General features: G+C 38.1%; 1 protein-coding gene across 1 annotated transcript in view; it reads left to right on the top strand.

Annotated features, from left to right (window-relative positions):
- CFAP20DC (CFAP20 domain containing) overlaps window positions 1-18,904 on the top strand; it is a 232,124-nt gene that overhangs the window by 7,627 nt on the left and 205,593 nt on the right. The window contains exon 4 of the mRNA XM_047097108.1: window positions 5,731-5,803. Within this exon, the coding sequence (XP_046953064.1) occupies window positions 5,731-5,803 (73 nt within the window). The remainder of the gene's footprint in view (window positions 1-5,730; window positions 5,804-18,904) is intronic.

Below are 18,904 nucleotides of genomic sequence, written 5' to 3'. Positions count from 1 at the left end.
CCATATGTATTTCCTACTATATTAGGTACTTAGGAAAAAAGTTTAATGACGAAAGTAAGTATGTTTAACTTTTCATTATTTTCATTTTTTTGAGAGACAGCACATGTGAGAGAGTGGTAGCAGAGGAGGGGCAGAGGAAGAGGGAGAGAGAGAGTCTTAAGCTCCACGCCCAATGCGGAGCCCAAAGTGGGACTCAATCTCATGACCATAAGATCATAACCTGAGCCAAAATCAAGAGTCGGACTCTTAACTGACCGAGCCACCCAGACGCCCCTAACTTTTCATTTTAAGTAATGATATTTCTGAATTATATTTGAGCATCTCTGAATGCCAGAGTTTTGCTTGTTTTTTACTTAACATCTTATCAAATAAAGGAAAATGTGATATTAATGATCAGATTATACACTTCTCCAGTGCACGAATCTTGCACCATCTCTTCGTACGCCTGACTTAGCATATCATATATAGTTGGTGCTTGTTAAGTTTGTTAAATAGTCCACATTAAGAAACTGTAACAATTTGGGTCATAATTTCTGATTATAGCCAGTTCACCTTCCTAACCAGACTTAAGTAAATGATTAACTAAATAAATAACTCCATGCTACTCTTCATCCTGGATCACGCTATGGAGCTGCCCCATGAGAAGCAGCTCTGTCACATGTGGACATGTGGATGGTCTGTCCCAGGACTTTCTGTTTAAGGCTTTTGTTTGAAATTACTGTTTTCTTTGCCAGTGGCATCTGGATCCAATGGTGTGTCTTTTGGGATCAGCATCCCTGAAGCCTTGTGTTTATCTGAGTTTCAGCTGCTCTGGAGGATGAGGTCATCTTTATGAGGTTTCCCCCAGGCCTCCCCCCAACTCCCATTTTGGTATTCTTTCTAAAATAAATGTCATTATGACTTGCTCTGTTTAAAACCCTTCAGTGGCCTTGACCTCACCACTCTACTGAGAATGCTCTTGTCAAGGTCACTAGTGATCTCTCTATTCCTGAATCCAGTGGCTCATTCTCAGCCCTCATCTTGCTTAACATATCAACAGCATTTGATAAAGTTGACACCCTTTTCTTCACTCATCTTCCAGGATGCCCATCCTCCTAGTTCCGTTTCTACTTCACTCGTCTTCCTTTTTAGTTTCCTTTCATGGTTCTTCCTCTTCTCCTCAACCCAGCTTAATGTTGCAGTGCCTGTGGACCTGACCCTTTACCCTCTTTCTGCATTTCCTCCCTTGGTTATCGGTGCTAGTCTCATGGTTTTAAATGCCATCTCTGTCTTACTCCAGCTTACGTTTATTTCCAAATCAGACTTCCCTCTCAAACTCCAGACTTGTAGTTTCAGTTGCTAGTATGACATTTCTACTTGGACTGCTTAACCCTAGAAATTACTCGTACTGCTGTAGACAGCCACATCTCAGTTGTTAGCAACTTGTCTTTTCAGTGGCTCAAAAAAACTTATGTCAGTCCAATTTTTCTTTTCTTCATTCCTTCCATCAGGAAGATCTTGTTGGTTCTATCTTTAACTTAGTTTTAGAGTCTACTACTTCTTGTCCCCGCCAATGCTACCGTTACTTCATGCTTGAAATGTCTCATGCAGCTGTCTTCTCATTGGTCTCCCTGTATTTTTTTACTTTCCTCCCTACAGTTTGTTGTCAATTTCACAGCTAGAGCAGTACTTTGAACTATAAGGCTCTCCTCTCCTGAAAATGCCCCATCTCTCTTGGTTAAAAACCAAAGATTGTAGGACCTTGCAGTATTTGGTGCCCTCTTAGCTCTCTGACCTTACCTCCAATTACTCTTTCTGTTGTTAACTCTGCTGCAACCATACAGGTCTCCCTGCTGTTTTCAGACATAGCCTGCTGCCCTGTCACCTTAGCACCTATGCATAAGCTGGTAATCCTCTGCCTAGAGCTTTCTTTTGCCAAATAGCTGCATGGCTCACCCTTTCCCCTCCTTTAGGCCTTTATTAAAACGTCATCTTCTCCAAGCTCCTGGGGGGGCTCAGTCAGTTAAGCGTCCAACTTGGGCTCGGGTCATGATCTCACCATTTGAGTCCGAGCCCCACATTGGGCTCTTTGCTGACAGCTCAGAGCCTGGAGCCTGCTTCAGATTCTGTGTCTCCCTCTCTCTCTGTGTGCCCCTCCCCCATTCATGTGCACGCGCACGTGTGCACGCGTGCACTCTCTCTCTCTCTCTCAAAAAAAAAAAACATTTAAAAAAAAAAGTCATCCCAGTGAGAGACCCATCTGCCCTGTAATTTATATCCCTTCCACACACTGTTGATCCCTTTTACCTTTCTCTACTTTTTCCCATAGTACTTTCACCATTTAACGTGCTGTTTGTTTCTTAAGGTTGTTTTTTTTACCAATTGTTTTTCTCACCATTGCCAAAAAGCAAACACCCCCAGCACAGAAATTCAGTGTGTTTTGTTCACCTACAATAGTGCCCAACACATAGTAGACATTCAATAAATGTGTGTGGGATAAATTAATGAATGGATGAGTGGCTTCCCATTGATTTGGGGATGACCTGTATCCTTTGGATGGCCTTCATGGTCCTGAAAGATTGAGATCCTAGCTATTTGCCAGAATTACCTTCTGCTGCTTTTCCCTTTCTGACTCTCCTACCAGCCCTTTAGGTCTTTCAATCCATCCATTATACCATGGTTTCTTTCATCACATGATGGAGTATTCCCTCTCCCTGTAATATGTGTTCCTTCATCTGCCTTGCCCACTCAACCCCTGCTTATTCTTTTCAGCTGAATTCCAATGTTATTTCTGCCAGAGAACCTTCACTCATCATCCTCTTTCCTCCAACGACCCAGGATTATATGCTTTCATTGCACCCTGATCTTCTTCCTGGAACTAGAATAGAAGTTCCAAGAGAGCAGAGGCCGTGGCTGTCTTAGTCACTACAAAAATGTCCACATCGAGTCTGGCATGTAGTAGATGCTTAATAAATCTTTATTGAATGATAGATCTAATTTAATCCATACAGATAATCCTGTGAGGTACAGATCTAATTTATTAACCCAGTTTTACACACGAAAGTGAAAAGGCCCAGAAAGGTTTTCTGATTTGCCCGAGGAATATGGAATGCCCAGTAACAGAGGCATAGCCGTTTACCATCTTCTGGGTTGAAGTAGAAGAGTGGACTTTAGCAGGCTGTTTGTGCTGGGACTACGCTGGGGACCAGGAAATAGCTTCAGCTGTGACTTAGCAGGACATATAGAAAGGATTACCTTGCGGTGTTCTAGTCCCAAACTCTTGGACGGTAAAACAAACACTCGTGAGGTATGTGTTCGGCATGTAACTGTTACTGGCTGTGAGGGAACAGCTATAAAACCCACTGCTTAAAAAACGAATGGTGTACTGGGGCACCTGGGTGGCTCAGTTGGTTGAGCATCCAACTTCGGCTCAGGTCGTGATCTCGCAGTCTGTGAGTTCAAGCCCTGCATTGGGCTGTATGCTGATGGCTGGGGGCCTGGAGCCTGCTTCTGATTCTGTGTCTCCTTCTCTCTCTGCCCCTCCCCCACTCATGCTCTTGCTCTCTCTCTCTCTCTCTCTCTCTCTGTCAAAAATAAACATTAAAAAAAATTAAAAAAATGAATGGTGTTTTACCAGTTAAATGCATTTGAAAATATTCAAAGGAAAAAAGGACCTGAGCCCTTAAAAATAGAGGTAATTAATTTCAGCAGAAAACAGATTAGAAAACTGCAGAAACCTGTGTATTTCAGTAAAAAACTAGATTTTTATGAATTTTTATATACTCGGGCATTTTTGGACTACTAGTAGTTCACATTCAGCATTAGTTAGAGTGATTTTCAATATAAGGTAGACATGAAGAGTCAGTTTAAATTTACTAGGCCACTGGAAAAAAAAATTACTAGGGAGTTTATTTAGCATTTCTGACACACAGGATCAGTGTATGTCAAATGTTATTAAAGTACTTTTTACTTTGTCAGATCATCACCATATGGTGTTGTCATACTTCTTTTAATCTTAGAAGTGAAGCCTTTTGGAAACTAGGGCTTCTATATGTGAGAAAGTAGAATTACAAAGCTTTCTTTTTTTAAGAGCAAGTGTCTTTCAGATCTAAAAATGTTCATAGGAAAATGCCCTATATGTGGAGCTCCTTGTGTTTGAAGAGAACAGTGCTGATTCAGTGAGATGTGGGACACAACTTAGGGACCTTTGTGAAGACTGATTTCATTTATCCAGGTGCTCTCTCAGCTCTACATACAGAGGCCGTTGTGCAATAGAAAAATCAGTGGAAGATGCAAGAGAGAGATTAATTAATGATGGTTTATTCAAGTTGGCCTCATTTTTGGTGTCTCACATTGGTTTTGTAGTCCAGAACTCAGGTTGCCTCGCTGACTTTTTCCATGAATTTAGTAAAATCCTGTTCCTAGAGAATTTTCAAAGGTCAGAGCCTGTTACTCCCTAATGCCATTGTATTGCTAGTCTATGGATGGCTCTCTGGAGCAGTTTATAAGCTTGACATTATAAGTAAAAGTTATCCTTGAATGTCTGATTTAAAAAGTAGTAAGCAGACTTGACCTAATATGTTTGTTTTTTAGAAACTAAATTTCAGGGAAAATGTAGAAACTCTAAGTTGTTCAGGAATGTTGCAAAACAGTTCACTGAAGGAATTTCTAAACAAGAAGGTATATATAGACTATCCAAGCATGTATTGTTACTTTAAAATACTTAAATTTGTTAAGCCTCCTAAGTCAGAATAAATAGAAAATAATGTGCATCTTAGACCAGTTGCCTCTTCAAGCATAGCCCTATACTATTAGATTTGTAGGACAGGTTCACAGATAAGTGAAAACATTTCCATTTCCTAACGAAGTCCCACATGAGGAAAAAAGTTCCTAAAAGGGATGTTTTAGGAGGAAGTGATTCTAAAACATCCATTAGGAGCATCGTAATTGAGAGATCAAGCAAAGGTTCAAAACCTAAGAGAAAAGGAATTAAGTGAGTAGGTCTGAAGAGGTAATATAAAATCAATTGGTTTTTCAAACAGTTGTACACTTCAGCTGTCAAAAGTGCCGTAGGGGTTGGCTTTTCTTCATATATTTTTAATTCAGATGAAGCTGGTGATGGAGAATAAAAGCAGTTTGCAGTTTGTGAGCTTTGAATTAATTAAAAGTATGTTAAATTAACAAAGGTATTATAAATGAAACTACATTCCTCCATCCATCTCACTGTAGACGCATTTAAAACCATATGAACTAGATATGGCTCATCAAACCTTCAGTTGTACTTGTCATAATTAGAATTGTTTTTCTTGATCTATTGTTTTTTATTAAGTTGTTTAGTACAGTTAAAACTGTCAGTGGATAAAAATAATTGCCACACGCTTTTATGGCTGCCTTGATGGGAATCTGTAGTTTAATTTTATATGTTTCTGTTGAATGCAGTCCTCTGTGTACATTCTCTTGCAACTTAATAAAAATAGTAAATAAAAAATTACTATTTTTTAATTTTTCATAAAAATTTCACCCTACAGATGGGACTTTAAAAGGCAACATTTGTTGTTAGAGTTTCGTTTGATTTTCATCAACTTTTTTGCTTTTATAATGAGGCTGTAACTCCTGGGTAGTGTTATTACAGGTCTGTATTACTGAAACGTTAAAAGCTTCAGATTGTTGAATGTGTGTGGTTGTGTGTGTTTATATGCACATATAAATGGTTGGGACATATTAATGTATATTTTTCCTCTCTCATTCTAGTTGGACTGATCCAGAGGTTTCTTGTACTTCAGATTTACATACCCTTGGGACAAGACTTCTCCACTGAATTGCTGTAAGATATACAGAACTTCTTTCAATGTTTTATGTGTATTAGACATTTGATCAATTGAACCAGTATGGACAGTCATTAATTACAAGTGGCAGTTTTTGCATTAAAGAGCAGTGACTTACCAAGCCGACATGAAGTAATTAAACTAATTTAATCGTATTTCTCAGCTATCTCTATAGTCTGTCATTTCCCAAGGGGAAAAAAGCAAATTTCATCTGTTTAAGAAAATATCAAAGGACTATGGATTTGACAATAAACAACCTATAACATGAAGAAAAAAATAATTTATAAGTTTGAACTTTTGGTTCAAATGAGGGATAACTTTGTACTCTGTGCTATTGAAAACTATGTTTGGATTACAATGGATTGAAATACCTCATTTTAAAGTTATTTACTTAATGTGGCTCAAGCAGTTGAGCATCTTGATCTTGACTCTTGATTTTGGCTTAGGTCATGATCTCATGGTTTGTGAGTTTGAGCCCCACGTTGGGCTCTGCACTGATAGTTCGGACCCTGCTTGGGATTCTCTCTCTCTCTCCCCTTCTCTCTCTGCCCCTCTGCATGTGCACACATGCGCTCTCTGTCTCTCTCTCAAAATAAATACATAAACTTAAAAAAAAAGTAGTTATTTAGTCTAGAAATATTGGCCCTCAGTGTTGCTATATGAATGGCTTGGAATATATTTTATTTTATTATTTTTAAAAAATGTTTTGTTTATTTTTGAGAGAAAGAGAGAGAGATAGAGAGCTGGGGAGGGGTAGAGAGGGGTTGGGGAGGGAGTCCCAAGCAGGTTCCATGCTGTCAGTGCAGTGCCCAACATGGGGCTTGATCTCAGGAACCGTGAGATCATGACCTGATCCAAAATCAAGAGTCAGGTGTTTAACCGACTGAGCTACCCGTGCTCTGGAATATATTTGTTTTAAATAGCCTTGCTATGAACAGATTGTTTTAGGAAAAATGAGAATATACAACTTTAATTCACTTGAGCTGTCTGTGGTCTGAGATGATTGTGAGAATGGAAATAATGCATTGATTTATGTACTCATATAGCATGGAATATTCCTTACAATTTCACTAACAAATTTGCACATTTGTTAAAACTTTAGACTTAAGGTATGGTATTTTCTCATTTCTCTTTGTAATTAATAGCTGTCCAGTACCTAAGTTTAGTCTTTTATTTTCCCTGCTGGAATAAATAACTTTTCCTACTAATGAAGGTAATTCTGTACTAGTTATATTGGTGCAAGCACAGAGGAAAGAAGAGCTTTCTTAATAAAATGAGAATAACATAAATTTCAGGTTATTCTTTTCTCTTTGTTTATGCGAAGTACATTATTAGTGATTTGTGCATATGTTGGAAAAATATGAATTTTAGGTAATAATATACAGTCTTGTTTTCTTGAAAGACAAAGGACAGATGGAACAATTTTTTGCCTTCGTTTTATTCAACTTTAAACCTCAGTAAATATCTAAGATTTTCTATTGTCCTCTGCCATGATTACCATAATTCTTTAAAATAGTTCTTATAGTAACAGGACCAAAAACTTATTTGATGCTCTTATGTATCTTTCCCTGGTTCTGCAGAAAAAGCATTTTCAAGACTCTCTAAAGGCATTCTAAAGGTACAGAGTACCATATAAAGCTTTATTTCCAGTGTAAGGGAAAGTGGTTTCCTACCAAATGGAAGGAGGCAAACTATATTTTATTTTTAAGCTTATTAAGTTTCTTATATAGAAATCCAGTGCAGTGCCTTTTTTTCTTCTGATCTCTACCACCGGTGCTTTTAGATTCTTAGGAAGCAGCAGTGGAGGCACTGGTGGTTGGTCTTCTGATCAAAGCTGTGTAAGACTCTTGGCTTGACCTTGGAGCAGAATCTTCTGCTGATGAGCATTCTTTTTCTATGCAAAATTAAGCTTTATTTGTGTCCTCAAATACTTGAGCTTATCACCCTAGCCTAGGCAATATTCTGTTTTAGGCCTAGGCAATACACTGTTTTAACTAAGTTGATAATAACTAAAGCTTCAATTATTGAGAAATTGACAAGTATGTTAGGTTTAACTTAAGTCACAGCAAGAGAGCAGCTGCTGTGAATAGCCTATCACTTTGTTACCCTGTTATTTTTTTTTCCAAAATTTTTTAATGTTTATTTTTGAGATCCAGAGAGAGCACAGGTGGGGTGTGGCAGATACTGAAGTAGGTTCCAGGCTCTGAGCTGTCAGCACAGGACCCGACACGGGGCTCAAACTCACGAACCATGAATTACATGAGCCGAAGTCAGACACCCAACTGACTGAGCCACCCTGGCGCCTCTGTTACCCTGTTATTAATGAATGCTCTTGGCTTATGTAAGGATAGGGAAACATTTGGTGGAATTAATTATTAGACTTTGAGTTCATTTGACTGTAGTCATAGATTGTTTTGTTCTCATACCCACATGGACCAGCAAGTATTTGGATTTTTCAAATGGCTTTAGTTTTTTGTTTTTTGTTTTTTTTAAGTTTATTTTTGAGAGAAAAGCATGCATGCATGCATGCGCATGGAAGAGGGGCACAGAGAGAGGCAGGTAGAGGATCTGAAGCAGGCTCTGCACTGATAGCAGAGAGCCTGATGTGGGGCTTGAACTCACGAACTGTGAGATCATGTCCTGAGCCAACACTTAACTGACTGAGTCACCCAGGCGCCCTTCAAATGGCTTTAGTTATAGTTTTAGCAAAATAAATGTCTTATGGACAAAGGTCAAAATTATCAAATAATATGGGGAAGACATTCTGTGTCCTGACCTTGTGAATTTATCAGATTATAAGGAAATGTATTAACTCTGCATTTGAATTTGTTGCTAATAGGTAATCAAAATATTTTGCCATTTTAGGAAGTAATGACAGAGACCATATTTTTACAAGAAAGAAGGTAGAATAACGAGTTGAGATTGTCTTTGTAACTACACCATTTTTTTTTCTTAAATGAAAGGACTTTTTTCAGCGCCCTTCGTGTTTTACGGTGTTTCTAGCAGCATAGCTCCAGGCTATTTTAAATAATACATTTCTCTAACAAGCTTGGAAAGCCATATAGCAGAAAGATATCTGGCTTCTGAAATTTTCCGTTGTCAGAATGGGAGAGGCATTTTGTTTCACAAAGACACGTTTACACATCAAGAGGTTTTTGTAAGTGGAGTCTTGCCAGCTGGATTATGAATGCAATCATCATTTCTTCCGCATCTTCCCATGTCTCTCACGTCCACTAGATGATTGTACTGCTCAGGGGGAGGTCACGCATCTGTGGGATAGTGGATGCCTTAGAACCAGCAGCGGCTCTGCTTGAGGAACCACTCATTCAGTCAGTCCACACGTCACCGAATTCCTATTCCTGTCATGCAGTGTGTTTTGCATGGAGTGGTGGGGTTTGGAGGGGGGGGCGGTATACATCAAACCTGTACACTTTCCAACTCTCGCTTCTACCCTCCTAGTCCCAAACTGCCATCACGCCACCCCTCATCTGCTGTTGAGCATTCCAGTGGATATACCAGATTCTTCTCCTGTCTTTTTTCATTTTAATCTCCACATTGCAGCTAGAGTGTGCTTTCTACTTTTGGGATGAGCACTGGGTGTTGTATGGAAACCAATTTGACAAATTTCATATATTGAAAAAAAAAATAGAGTGTACTTTCTAAAAACCACCCGGAATTCCCTTTGTACTGAGAATCAACTGTCAAGTTCTTGATAGTCCTGTGTGCTCTGGTCTCTCACCTTTCCCTTCTCATCTCGTCCCTGTCTGCCCTGCGCTCACATTTGTCCACCAAACTAGCTCATTTCCAGCCATACTGGCTTTGCCAGATGAAGTCTTTTCTTAGGCTTCTACACACAAGTGGTTCTTATCCCCATTTCTTCGCCTTGCTGACTCCTTGTCAGTCTTCTCATCTCAATTTATGTGCCCCTTCTTCAGAAAGGTCTTCTTGGATTTCACCCCACTAAATGAATTTCATCTTTTCTGCTCTTTTCTGGCACCCCATTCTTTTCCTTCTTTATAACTATACCAGTTTGTAATTCTGTACTTACTTGATTATCTGTCTTTTGGGGTAGATTTTGAGTTCCATGAGGACAGGGACCCTGTGTGTTCTACTCATCAGGATATGCCAGGACCTAACAATGCCTGGCACAAAAGCTCTGAAAGGTGGATGAGTGGGCACTGGGGACAAATGGATTGAATTGAATGAACAGGACCCAGTCTCTGTCCTCACAGAGTTTATTCTGAGGGTGAGAGATCAGTTAAAAGGCAATTGAAATACACCTTGATAAATGTTATGATGACATAACAGCGAGACCTGTAGGTAACATGTGATGTATTAGGTAGAAGTAAGAGCGTAGGCTTGGACCTGGACAGATCCAGTCCTGTTTTATCTCTGTGTGACTTTGGGCAAATTACTTAACTCTCCTCACCCATGGGATGAGAGTAATAATACCTACTACACTGGTGTGTCATAAGAATTAAATGAGAAAATTAACATAAAATAATAATGGCTTACATTTATTAAGTACTTGCTATATACCAGACATTGTCCAAACACTTTGTTTTAGCTGAAAGAATCCTCAGAACGAGCCTCTGTTATTGCCTCTGTTTTGAGGAAAGTGAAGTAAGTCCAGGATGGTTCATGAATTTGCCATAGGTCATAGACCTACTAAGTCTTAGAGCTAGAATTCACACTTGGAGTTTAAATGTGGAATGTGTTTAAATATGTGCCCTGCACCACTATGCCATGCTGCCATACTTGAAAATACCATTATTTTTCTATCTAACTATACGTGCATACATATGTAGTAGGGATATTTTATTTGAATCCTATATGAGACGAAAGGGGTAAGACTTCTACACCTTCTTTAGGGGCTTCCCGTAATACAGTGTTAGCATTAGAGTTTGGGGAAGGAAAAGTCTGCCGTTCTGAGAGGATCCTGTTTCTTCAGAGCTGCATAACCTGACCAGAGTTATCTAAGCATATTACATTTTGGGTATAGAGCAAAGGGAGTGTTTACTGTACTAACGCATAGTGTATTTAGCAATAAAATAACAGAATTCTCTCTTCTCTCTTGGTGTCAACCCACAAAATAAAATTCCCTCCCTTTTTAAAAATAAACTCTTCATTTTGACTTGCATATTTCTTAGCATTAGTTGCAGTTTTCATTTCCAAAGTATTTTAGTGCATCTCTAGCTCACTATTTGACCTGAAGTTAAATGATTTAATAAACAGCAGATTTTTAAGAATTCTTTCCTTTTGTGATCTCTTCCGTACATGGCAGTGGGAAGCCAGTGGTTCCCCTGTGTGGGTTGTTAGGTGTTTCAGAACCTGGGGGCAGACATCTGGTATGCTGGAGGAACACTATGAACCTGAGCTCTTGGAAGAGAACCAACTGCATCTTGAAATAGAAATCCATTTTGCTATATTTGATGCTGCCAATCACACTAAATGATTTTGGAATATTACATTTTTTGACAGGAATTGCATTCATTATACTGAATAGTGTTGAGATGCATTAATTCCTTTCTCCTGATTTTGTCATTATCTCGATGAATTCTGAGAGACATTTTATATTGTTAATGCCTCTAGTGAACTGACATTATTTTTCTCATTTTCACTCATCTCAACCAGGGCTTTTTCAGGATGTGGGATGAAAACACTATGAAGCTGGTGGTGGGTATCATGTGCTCTTTGGAGGCTGGGATGCTTAGCCTGTATAGGTCCTGGGAAATATTGCCAGAAGGGTTCACATGTTGAGCCTTTGGCTATTTGGAGTACTACTTTCATGTGGAATCTCACAAGGTAAATTCTTAAAAAAGAGAGACTTCTGAAAGGGCCCCTAGTCCTTTCAAATTTGAACTGATTTGTTGTGATCTCCACATTGCAATATTCTGAATTTGAAACTCTATCTGAATAGAATTTAATGATTTTAACCTAGAATTTGATCTAGGATTTGTGATGCTCATTCCAGAATTCTTCTTTTATCTTTTTGCTCTATCCCCTAGTTATATGCCTTTGGGTCAGGCTCTTAAATTCCATCTCAGTTTGCTCTTCAGTGTATGGTAATGTAAACTTCTTAATTTTATTGTAATTGTCAGAGTTAATCGGAGATTTTGGGGCTTTTTCTAAGAAATTTTAGGAGGTTTAGGTCCATGTGGATCTTAAAGCTTTCCATTTCTGCAAAAATGGAAAACTGAAACATACCCATCCTACAAAACAAAGCTTTAGCCTTAAGGTAATTTTATGAAAGTTTCCCCTACATCACCTTTCCTATTTTGTTGCTATTGAGCCAGACAAAGAGGTCAGAAAAGAAGTTTGATAGAAGTTTCAGGTCCTTCGACTCTATTGAATTTTGCTCCTAATGCCTCTTCTTCAGGAGCATTGGAGACAGTAGACTCCTTTGAAACTGTATACCAAGTAAAAGGAATATGGCTTCACAGCTGCAGACCTGTTCTTTTCACACGTTATTAGTCTTCTTCAGACACTTTAAAGCCACCAGAGTCGAAAGAACAGCTAAATTTCATGTCTTTACATCAGAATGACATTGGTGAGAGCTTTTGAGATTGTGTCCATTTAACCAAGCACAACTCTTCTCATGGAAAATTTACTTTATGTTTTTGGTCATTTTGGCACCTTCCTTTAAAGAAAATAGTGGTTGCTGTGTAGCTTTTAAGTTATTTGTAAAAATGATGTTATCCAAGGACCAAGTATTGTATTATCCAATAAAATCCTTTATATCACTTAGTGAATACATGTGTGTTTAGAACCAGGCAAAAATGGCCAGGAGTTGCTCTTTTTTAAACTAGAAATATGGTGTACTAAAGTGGTCATGACATTGCGAGTTTGATTAACATTTTGAATGTATCTCATGGCTAATTCTGACTTCTATTTTTTTCTTTTTAAAATCATCAGTATTTAAATCTCATTATTTTAATTATGTCCAATTAAATGTGCTTGCATAATCAGTATATTTTGTTACATGCATTCGTAAAGAGAGCACTTTAAGATGTTTTGCATACTGACTTTCATAATATGTTAAATTTGCATGCTTTAAAATAGGTTTTGTGTAGAAGTTTTAGGTAACACGTGGTAGGTATATAAATCAGGTACTCTATTCTTTATCTCTTAAATGTCTTTTGAGAAATCTTTTCTTTCTGGTTCTTAGTTCAGTTCATTTTACTTCTCTAAATTATCTTGGCAGTACTCTTTAGCTAACCTAGATATATGCTGAAAGCTAAAACACAATACTAGCAAAGGAAAAATTGCATGTATGGAAATATTTGGAAGTGTCCTTACTCTGTAAAATCATAATAAGAGGCCATGCATTTGTTAAAGCACTGTGCAGATAAATTATTGCCCCAAACACCATCAGGGCATAAGTCAGAGTCCTGTCATGAGTTGTCTTGCAGGTTTGGGAGTCACTGGCTTTGCCGTGTGTTAGCTTGAAGACCCTGGGCAAGTTGCTGAGTCCTCTGTGTGTCACAGCCTCATCTGTTCAATGGGGATGATATTTATACCTATTTATTGAGTAATTATGAGGATTGAGTTGGATAATGTCAAACGGTAACTGCATAATTTACAATTTTTTATGTCTCTAAATAAGAGTGCAGGGATATTTAATTTTTAGATTGTCCTTCTAAAACATTTTGAGACAAGTTGGGCATGTCTGTTTTCCCTGTGAAATCTTCATGGTACTCATCCCTGAAGAGAAATGGAAAAGTAGCTTTTCTTTGATCGAAGTCTGCTTGACTAGTGACTCATGCCAGTTCTCTATCTGGAAGAAAGTGATCAGCATAAACATGAAAAGACGTGACTCCCATCCATTGAGTATGGGTGTTAGCAATTTACTTAGAAGACAACTGTAGGAACTCCCGGCTTCAGAGTGTTGGTTTGAAGGGACTTACAGGTGACCGGGCCAAGCGTGGAATCACAGATAGAGAAGAAGGTTCGTCTGCGAAGAAACAGGCCCTGGGAAAAACAAAGCATATAAATTTCCAGCACTTAAGGTATAAGATTTAGGCCTTTGCTATTTACCAGTGCCTGTGTTCTCCTTCACTAGCAGGGATGATTAAAGACTACTCATAGCAAATCACATATCTTCCAGATGCTCTTCCTTCTTTGATATGGCAGAGTTGGAAAGATCGATTTCTTCAATGTCATTGATACATAGCTTACTTTTTATTGTCAGGAGAAATAATTCATCTAGTTTGTTTCTCCTTCCCTATCACTGCATTTTATTTTTAGTCTGGCACTTAGTAATTTCAGTTATTCAAAATAAAATCATCTTAAACATCTACAAAATACAATATAATATGTATGTTATGGGACTTATATGGTCCCTATTATAAAACTTATAATAATTAAGGAATTTTTATTAATGGAGCATTCTAGAACTTCTTAATGTGGAAGCAAAATTCCTTGTTAGCAATTAAAATATGTCATGAAACTTTATGAAGTCATTTGGCTTTGATTAAGCTGTCCAGTAATAAATACAAGGAGAAACCTTCAATGGGGAGGGCTGGTATCTCTAGAATTCCTGATTTTTATAATTTTCCCCCCATAAATTGTAGAATTTCTTACCTGGATGCACAAATACTTTAACATCTTTATTTGGATTCACAGAAATAACTTTGATGGAATGAAATATGTATAATAAATCATGAATGTATCTTACAATAGCACTTATACATAAATCTATTATAGTGTTTATCACATAATGGTCTTATTATTTATGTATGTCTGCAACCAACTCCATACCCTAACTAGACCATGAGATTTTCAGGGGCTAGTGTATTTGGATCCCAATGGAGCTATCTTTGAACTTCGAATTTCTTTCTTTTTTTTTTTAAGTTTATTTATTTTGAGAGATACAGAACGCATGCATGGGGTTGGGGGGAGAGGTAGAGAGAGGGAGAGACGGAATTCCAGGCAGGCTCCGTGCTGTCAGCACAGAGCCTGATGTGGGGCTCAACTCACGAACTGTGAGATCATGACCTGAGCCAAGATCAAGAGTCAGATGCTTAACCAAGTGAACCACCTAGGTACCCCTCTTTATTTTTTTCTTTAAGTTTTATGTATTTATTCTCTACCCCCCATCTGGGGCTCGAGCTCATGAACCTGAGATCAAGAGTTGTATGCTTCCTCCGACTGAGCCAGCCAGGAGCCCTGAACTTTGAATTTCTAAGTCCTATTCTCTCTTTTTTCCAATCTTACATACATTTTGGGTTGATAATGTTTATATGTTTTATACGAACAGAGGATGCCATTTCTCCCTCAAAAGATTGAAATCCACTGATACGTGGTTCGACCTTCTCTTTAAAATTGAGTAGTACTGCATAGTTAAAGTAAGCTGACATTGCAAATTGCAACTACATTAAAGTCCTCTGTTGCTGGGAACTCCTAACATTTGCTTTTACTTTTTTAATGATCAACATTTGAACTTTAAGTTTTGACCTTTGGTCATAGGCAGCCTAGACCCATGACCATCAAATTTGCCATAGCCCAAGCTTCTTCATCCAAAGGCCCTACAGAGTTGGTGGTCACTGGGCACCCATGGTCTTTTTGGGTCTGACCTGATGCCCCTCTCCCTCCATGACTCGCTCCACTCCCTTCCCCTTGCCGTAGACACCCTGGTTGCTGAACACCAAACATGCTCTTATGCCTTTGGCTTAAGTTTCCATCCAACCTAATCCTGTCTCTTCACCTTTGAAACCCTAGGTGAAGGCCAAACTCAAATATGTATTCTCCATGAATCCTCTCCGAGTTCTCTGGTTGCAGTCAGTCTCTCCATTCTCAGTGTTCCCATACTTGTGTATATGATTACTCTGAGGATAAGGACAACTTATTCATCACTGTGGTCACTCACAGCACTTAGAAGAATTCTCTGTGCATGGTGAGTCCTCAGTAATTCTAGTTTATATTGTACTATGCTGAAATGTGTTAATATACTGTCAAAGTGGTTCTTAGATTAGAAAAAGATAGAAAAAGAAATAAGAATTAGAGTGAGAAGGAGGTGAATGGGATTAAGAAAGTGTCCAGCTTTCCTCTTCTCAGTCCTTAATGCCTGGAAAACTACTAACTGAGCCTTAATTTAACCTTTTATTTGCCCTGCCAAGTATAAAGTACATTTCTTCTAGCTACACCTCTGCTGGCAGGATAGTAACTATTTTGAAGAATGAAGAGAGTCAGGAGAACTTATGTAAGAAGAAATAAGTACCCTTGAGTTTTCTCAAAATGGTTATGTGGGTAGGAGTATATGTAAGTAAATGTTCTCAAGGCTGGATTAAAGCTAAGGAGCATCACATTTGGCTTTTTGATAAAAATTCTGATTGTAAGCCCATAACAGAACTCCAAGAGAACTTTAATTAAAACCAAGTAGTCAGCACTTTTTTATTAGAACACATTAGTGATCTTACATTTTATATCTTTTTCATATTTTAAAAGCTATTATAATTGAAACAATGACAGTGATATGAAATCCTCAGGATAGTTGGAGGTTGGTTACATTTGTTAGCAGTAAATAGGTACAGCTGTTCTGTTTGCTATACATAGGTATTACCATCCGCTTTGTTCTGAGGTTAAGTGCCATTGATTTACAACTTGGAAAATAAATTATTTAAAACATATGTGATTACTGCTATACCATAAACATAGTGATTTGTAATAAAATGTACACATTTACTATATTTTAGAAATTGATGTGTTGGCATAAACTTTTAAAACATTTTAGAAGTTAAGTTCTCTATTATTGTAGGGGATCTATAAATCATATCTAACCCCTATGTTTTACAGAAAAAACCCTGAGACTCAGAAAAGGGATGTGACATTTTTCAAGACACAAAGTTTCTTAGAGGCAAAGCCAACACTAAATCCAGAACTCCTGACTCTCTAGCATCTTTGCCTGACATCTTTGCTGCTTTTTAGTGCTTGAGTTGGAAAAAGGGAAAGATGTAGTATGATTTTATAATCATGGTTTTTGACACTTTGAGAGTGAAGTTACTTGCGCAAGTACTTTGGACTACCAATTGTGGAAAGTTAATTCTGTTACCGTAATCTGGATTTCTGTTCCTCCCCAATCCCTGTCCTCTAAAAACCACCAGAAATAATTAATTCTGTGTTTGGGTCAGGACTAGCAAAATTCAAAAAAAAAAAAAACAAACCTACTTTTAAGGATTGTTTGGTTGTTAAGGACATTAATCAATTTAAATTATGTCTGGTAGAAGGATAAGTATTAGAACATGGAGAGCTTATAAGAACCCAAATGTACAACTTTATACAGGCCTCTTAGGAGGTGATGGTTGTCATTAATTTCTCTCTCTTTCCCTCTCTCTTTCTCTCTCAGCTACTCTCTCATTTCTTATCCTGTGAGTCTTCTCTGTTCTGTTTCATCTCACAGACCACCTTCCTCTGTTTGTCATTGTGAATGTGGGCAAATATGGCTACCAGTAAGTCCCTCTGTGACCCTACAACTCCAATACCCATCACTGTCTGACCAGGTTCAGTAGGTGTATCTTACAATGCATAGATCTGAAAGAATAATCAGGATCAGTTATTGGCCAATCATTGGCCTTAAGCCAGCCGTCTTTGGTTGCAGCTTCAGAAAACAGATATCCTGAGAAGAGGGTATGGGCAGGGCAGGCAGATGGGCTGATAGACCCACTTGTACTCTCTTCTGAGTCTAAACATTTTTCAGTTACCTCAGAACCTCTTTCTTTCTCAGTTAGCTGCCCATGAGCTCTACAGATATTGCTGAGCCCCTCTAGTGGGTGGTATTTAGGGGTACATAGTAGCCAGAATTTTTTATTGGAGTGAGATCTACTTTTTTAAAAAAATATGTTTATTTTTTGAGACAGAGAGAGCAAGCTGGGGAGGGGCAGAGAGAGAAGGAGAGAGAAATCCCAAGCAGGCTCCATGATGTGAGTGCAGACCCCACACAAGGCTCAAACTCATGAACTGTGAGATCATGACCTGAGCCAAAACCAAGAGTCAGGTGCTTAACTGACTGAGCAACCCATTTGCCACTTAGAGTGAGATCTACTTTGATGATCTACTTTGATGTCCTGTCCTATGTCATGTACTTCATGTATGTGGAATCCTGTATAAAATGTCTTAGTTAATCAGGGTAGGCTCTGCTTTGTGCACTCACTCAAGGACTAAGCACCATTTTTTTAGTGCTTCTTTAGCTGATTAATAGCACTGAGTAGATTGGTTAGGTTGGTTGAACATCTACAGTATGTTAGGCTCATTTCATACTGTATTTGCCAAGTTTGCTAAGGTGCCTTACAACAGGTTTTTTATATATATTTCTGTCTCACATGACCTGAGAGCTGCAGGTGAGCTGTAGCTATGCTTTAGCTCTAGGTCAACTACATATCTAGGCTGTGTCTTCTCATTCTAGAACCTGCACTGAACAAACAGCCCCTGTGTGGGACATGCTCTTCATGAGGCAAGGACAGAAGAGCAAGAGTCTGAGCAAAACCACACAAATGAATTTAAAGCTTCTCAGATATGTGTGGGACATGTTACTTATATTTATATCCATTGGCTGACTGAAGTCATACAGCCAAGCTTAAAGTCAGTGGGTTGGGGATATATAAACATCTTACATAAAAGAGTGATAGTAAGTAGTTGTGAACACTGATAATATACACAAACACATATATGTATTGTCCCATCCAGTTATCATAACACTCTTAAATACGGATATCCTCACCATTGTACAATGTACTAATTTAACAATTATCTATTTAGCACCTACTGTGTCCTAGACACTATGCTTTTCAGTTAATAAAGGTCAACGGGAGACCATCACTATACCATCCTTTATATTTTAACAATATGGATTTATTGTATTTAAAATGTTGTGACTTTTGTATGTACTCCTATTTGTTGTGAAACTGTTTTTTTTTTACACTTTTTGGTCACAGGACCCCTTTACACACTTAAAAATTATTGAAGACTCCAAAGAGTTTTCATTTATGTGGGTTATATTTGTCTGTATTTACTGTATTAGAAATTAAAAGTAAATTTGAAAGATATATATTATTTAGAAATAATAACCCTATTACATGTTAGCATAAGTAACTCTGAATAACCAA

Source organism: Lynx rufus, unplaced genomic scaffold (genome assembly GCF_022079265.1).
Source record: "Lynx rufus isolate CCGP_SWC_20201006 ecotype Redwood Valley unplaced genomic scaffold, mLynRuf1.p SCAF_4, whole genome shotgun sequence".
NCBI classification, from domain to species: domain Eukaryota; kingdom Metazoa; phylum Chordata; class Mammalia; order Carnivora; family Felidae; genus Lynx; species Lynx rufus.
This window is presented reverse-complemented; position numbering and strand designations above follow the sequence as displayed.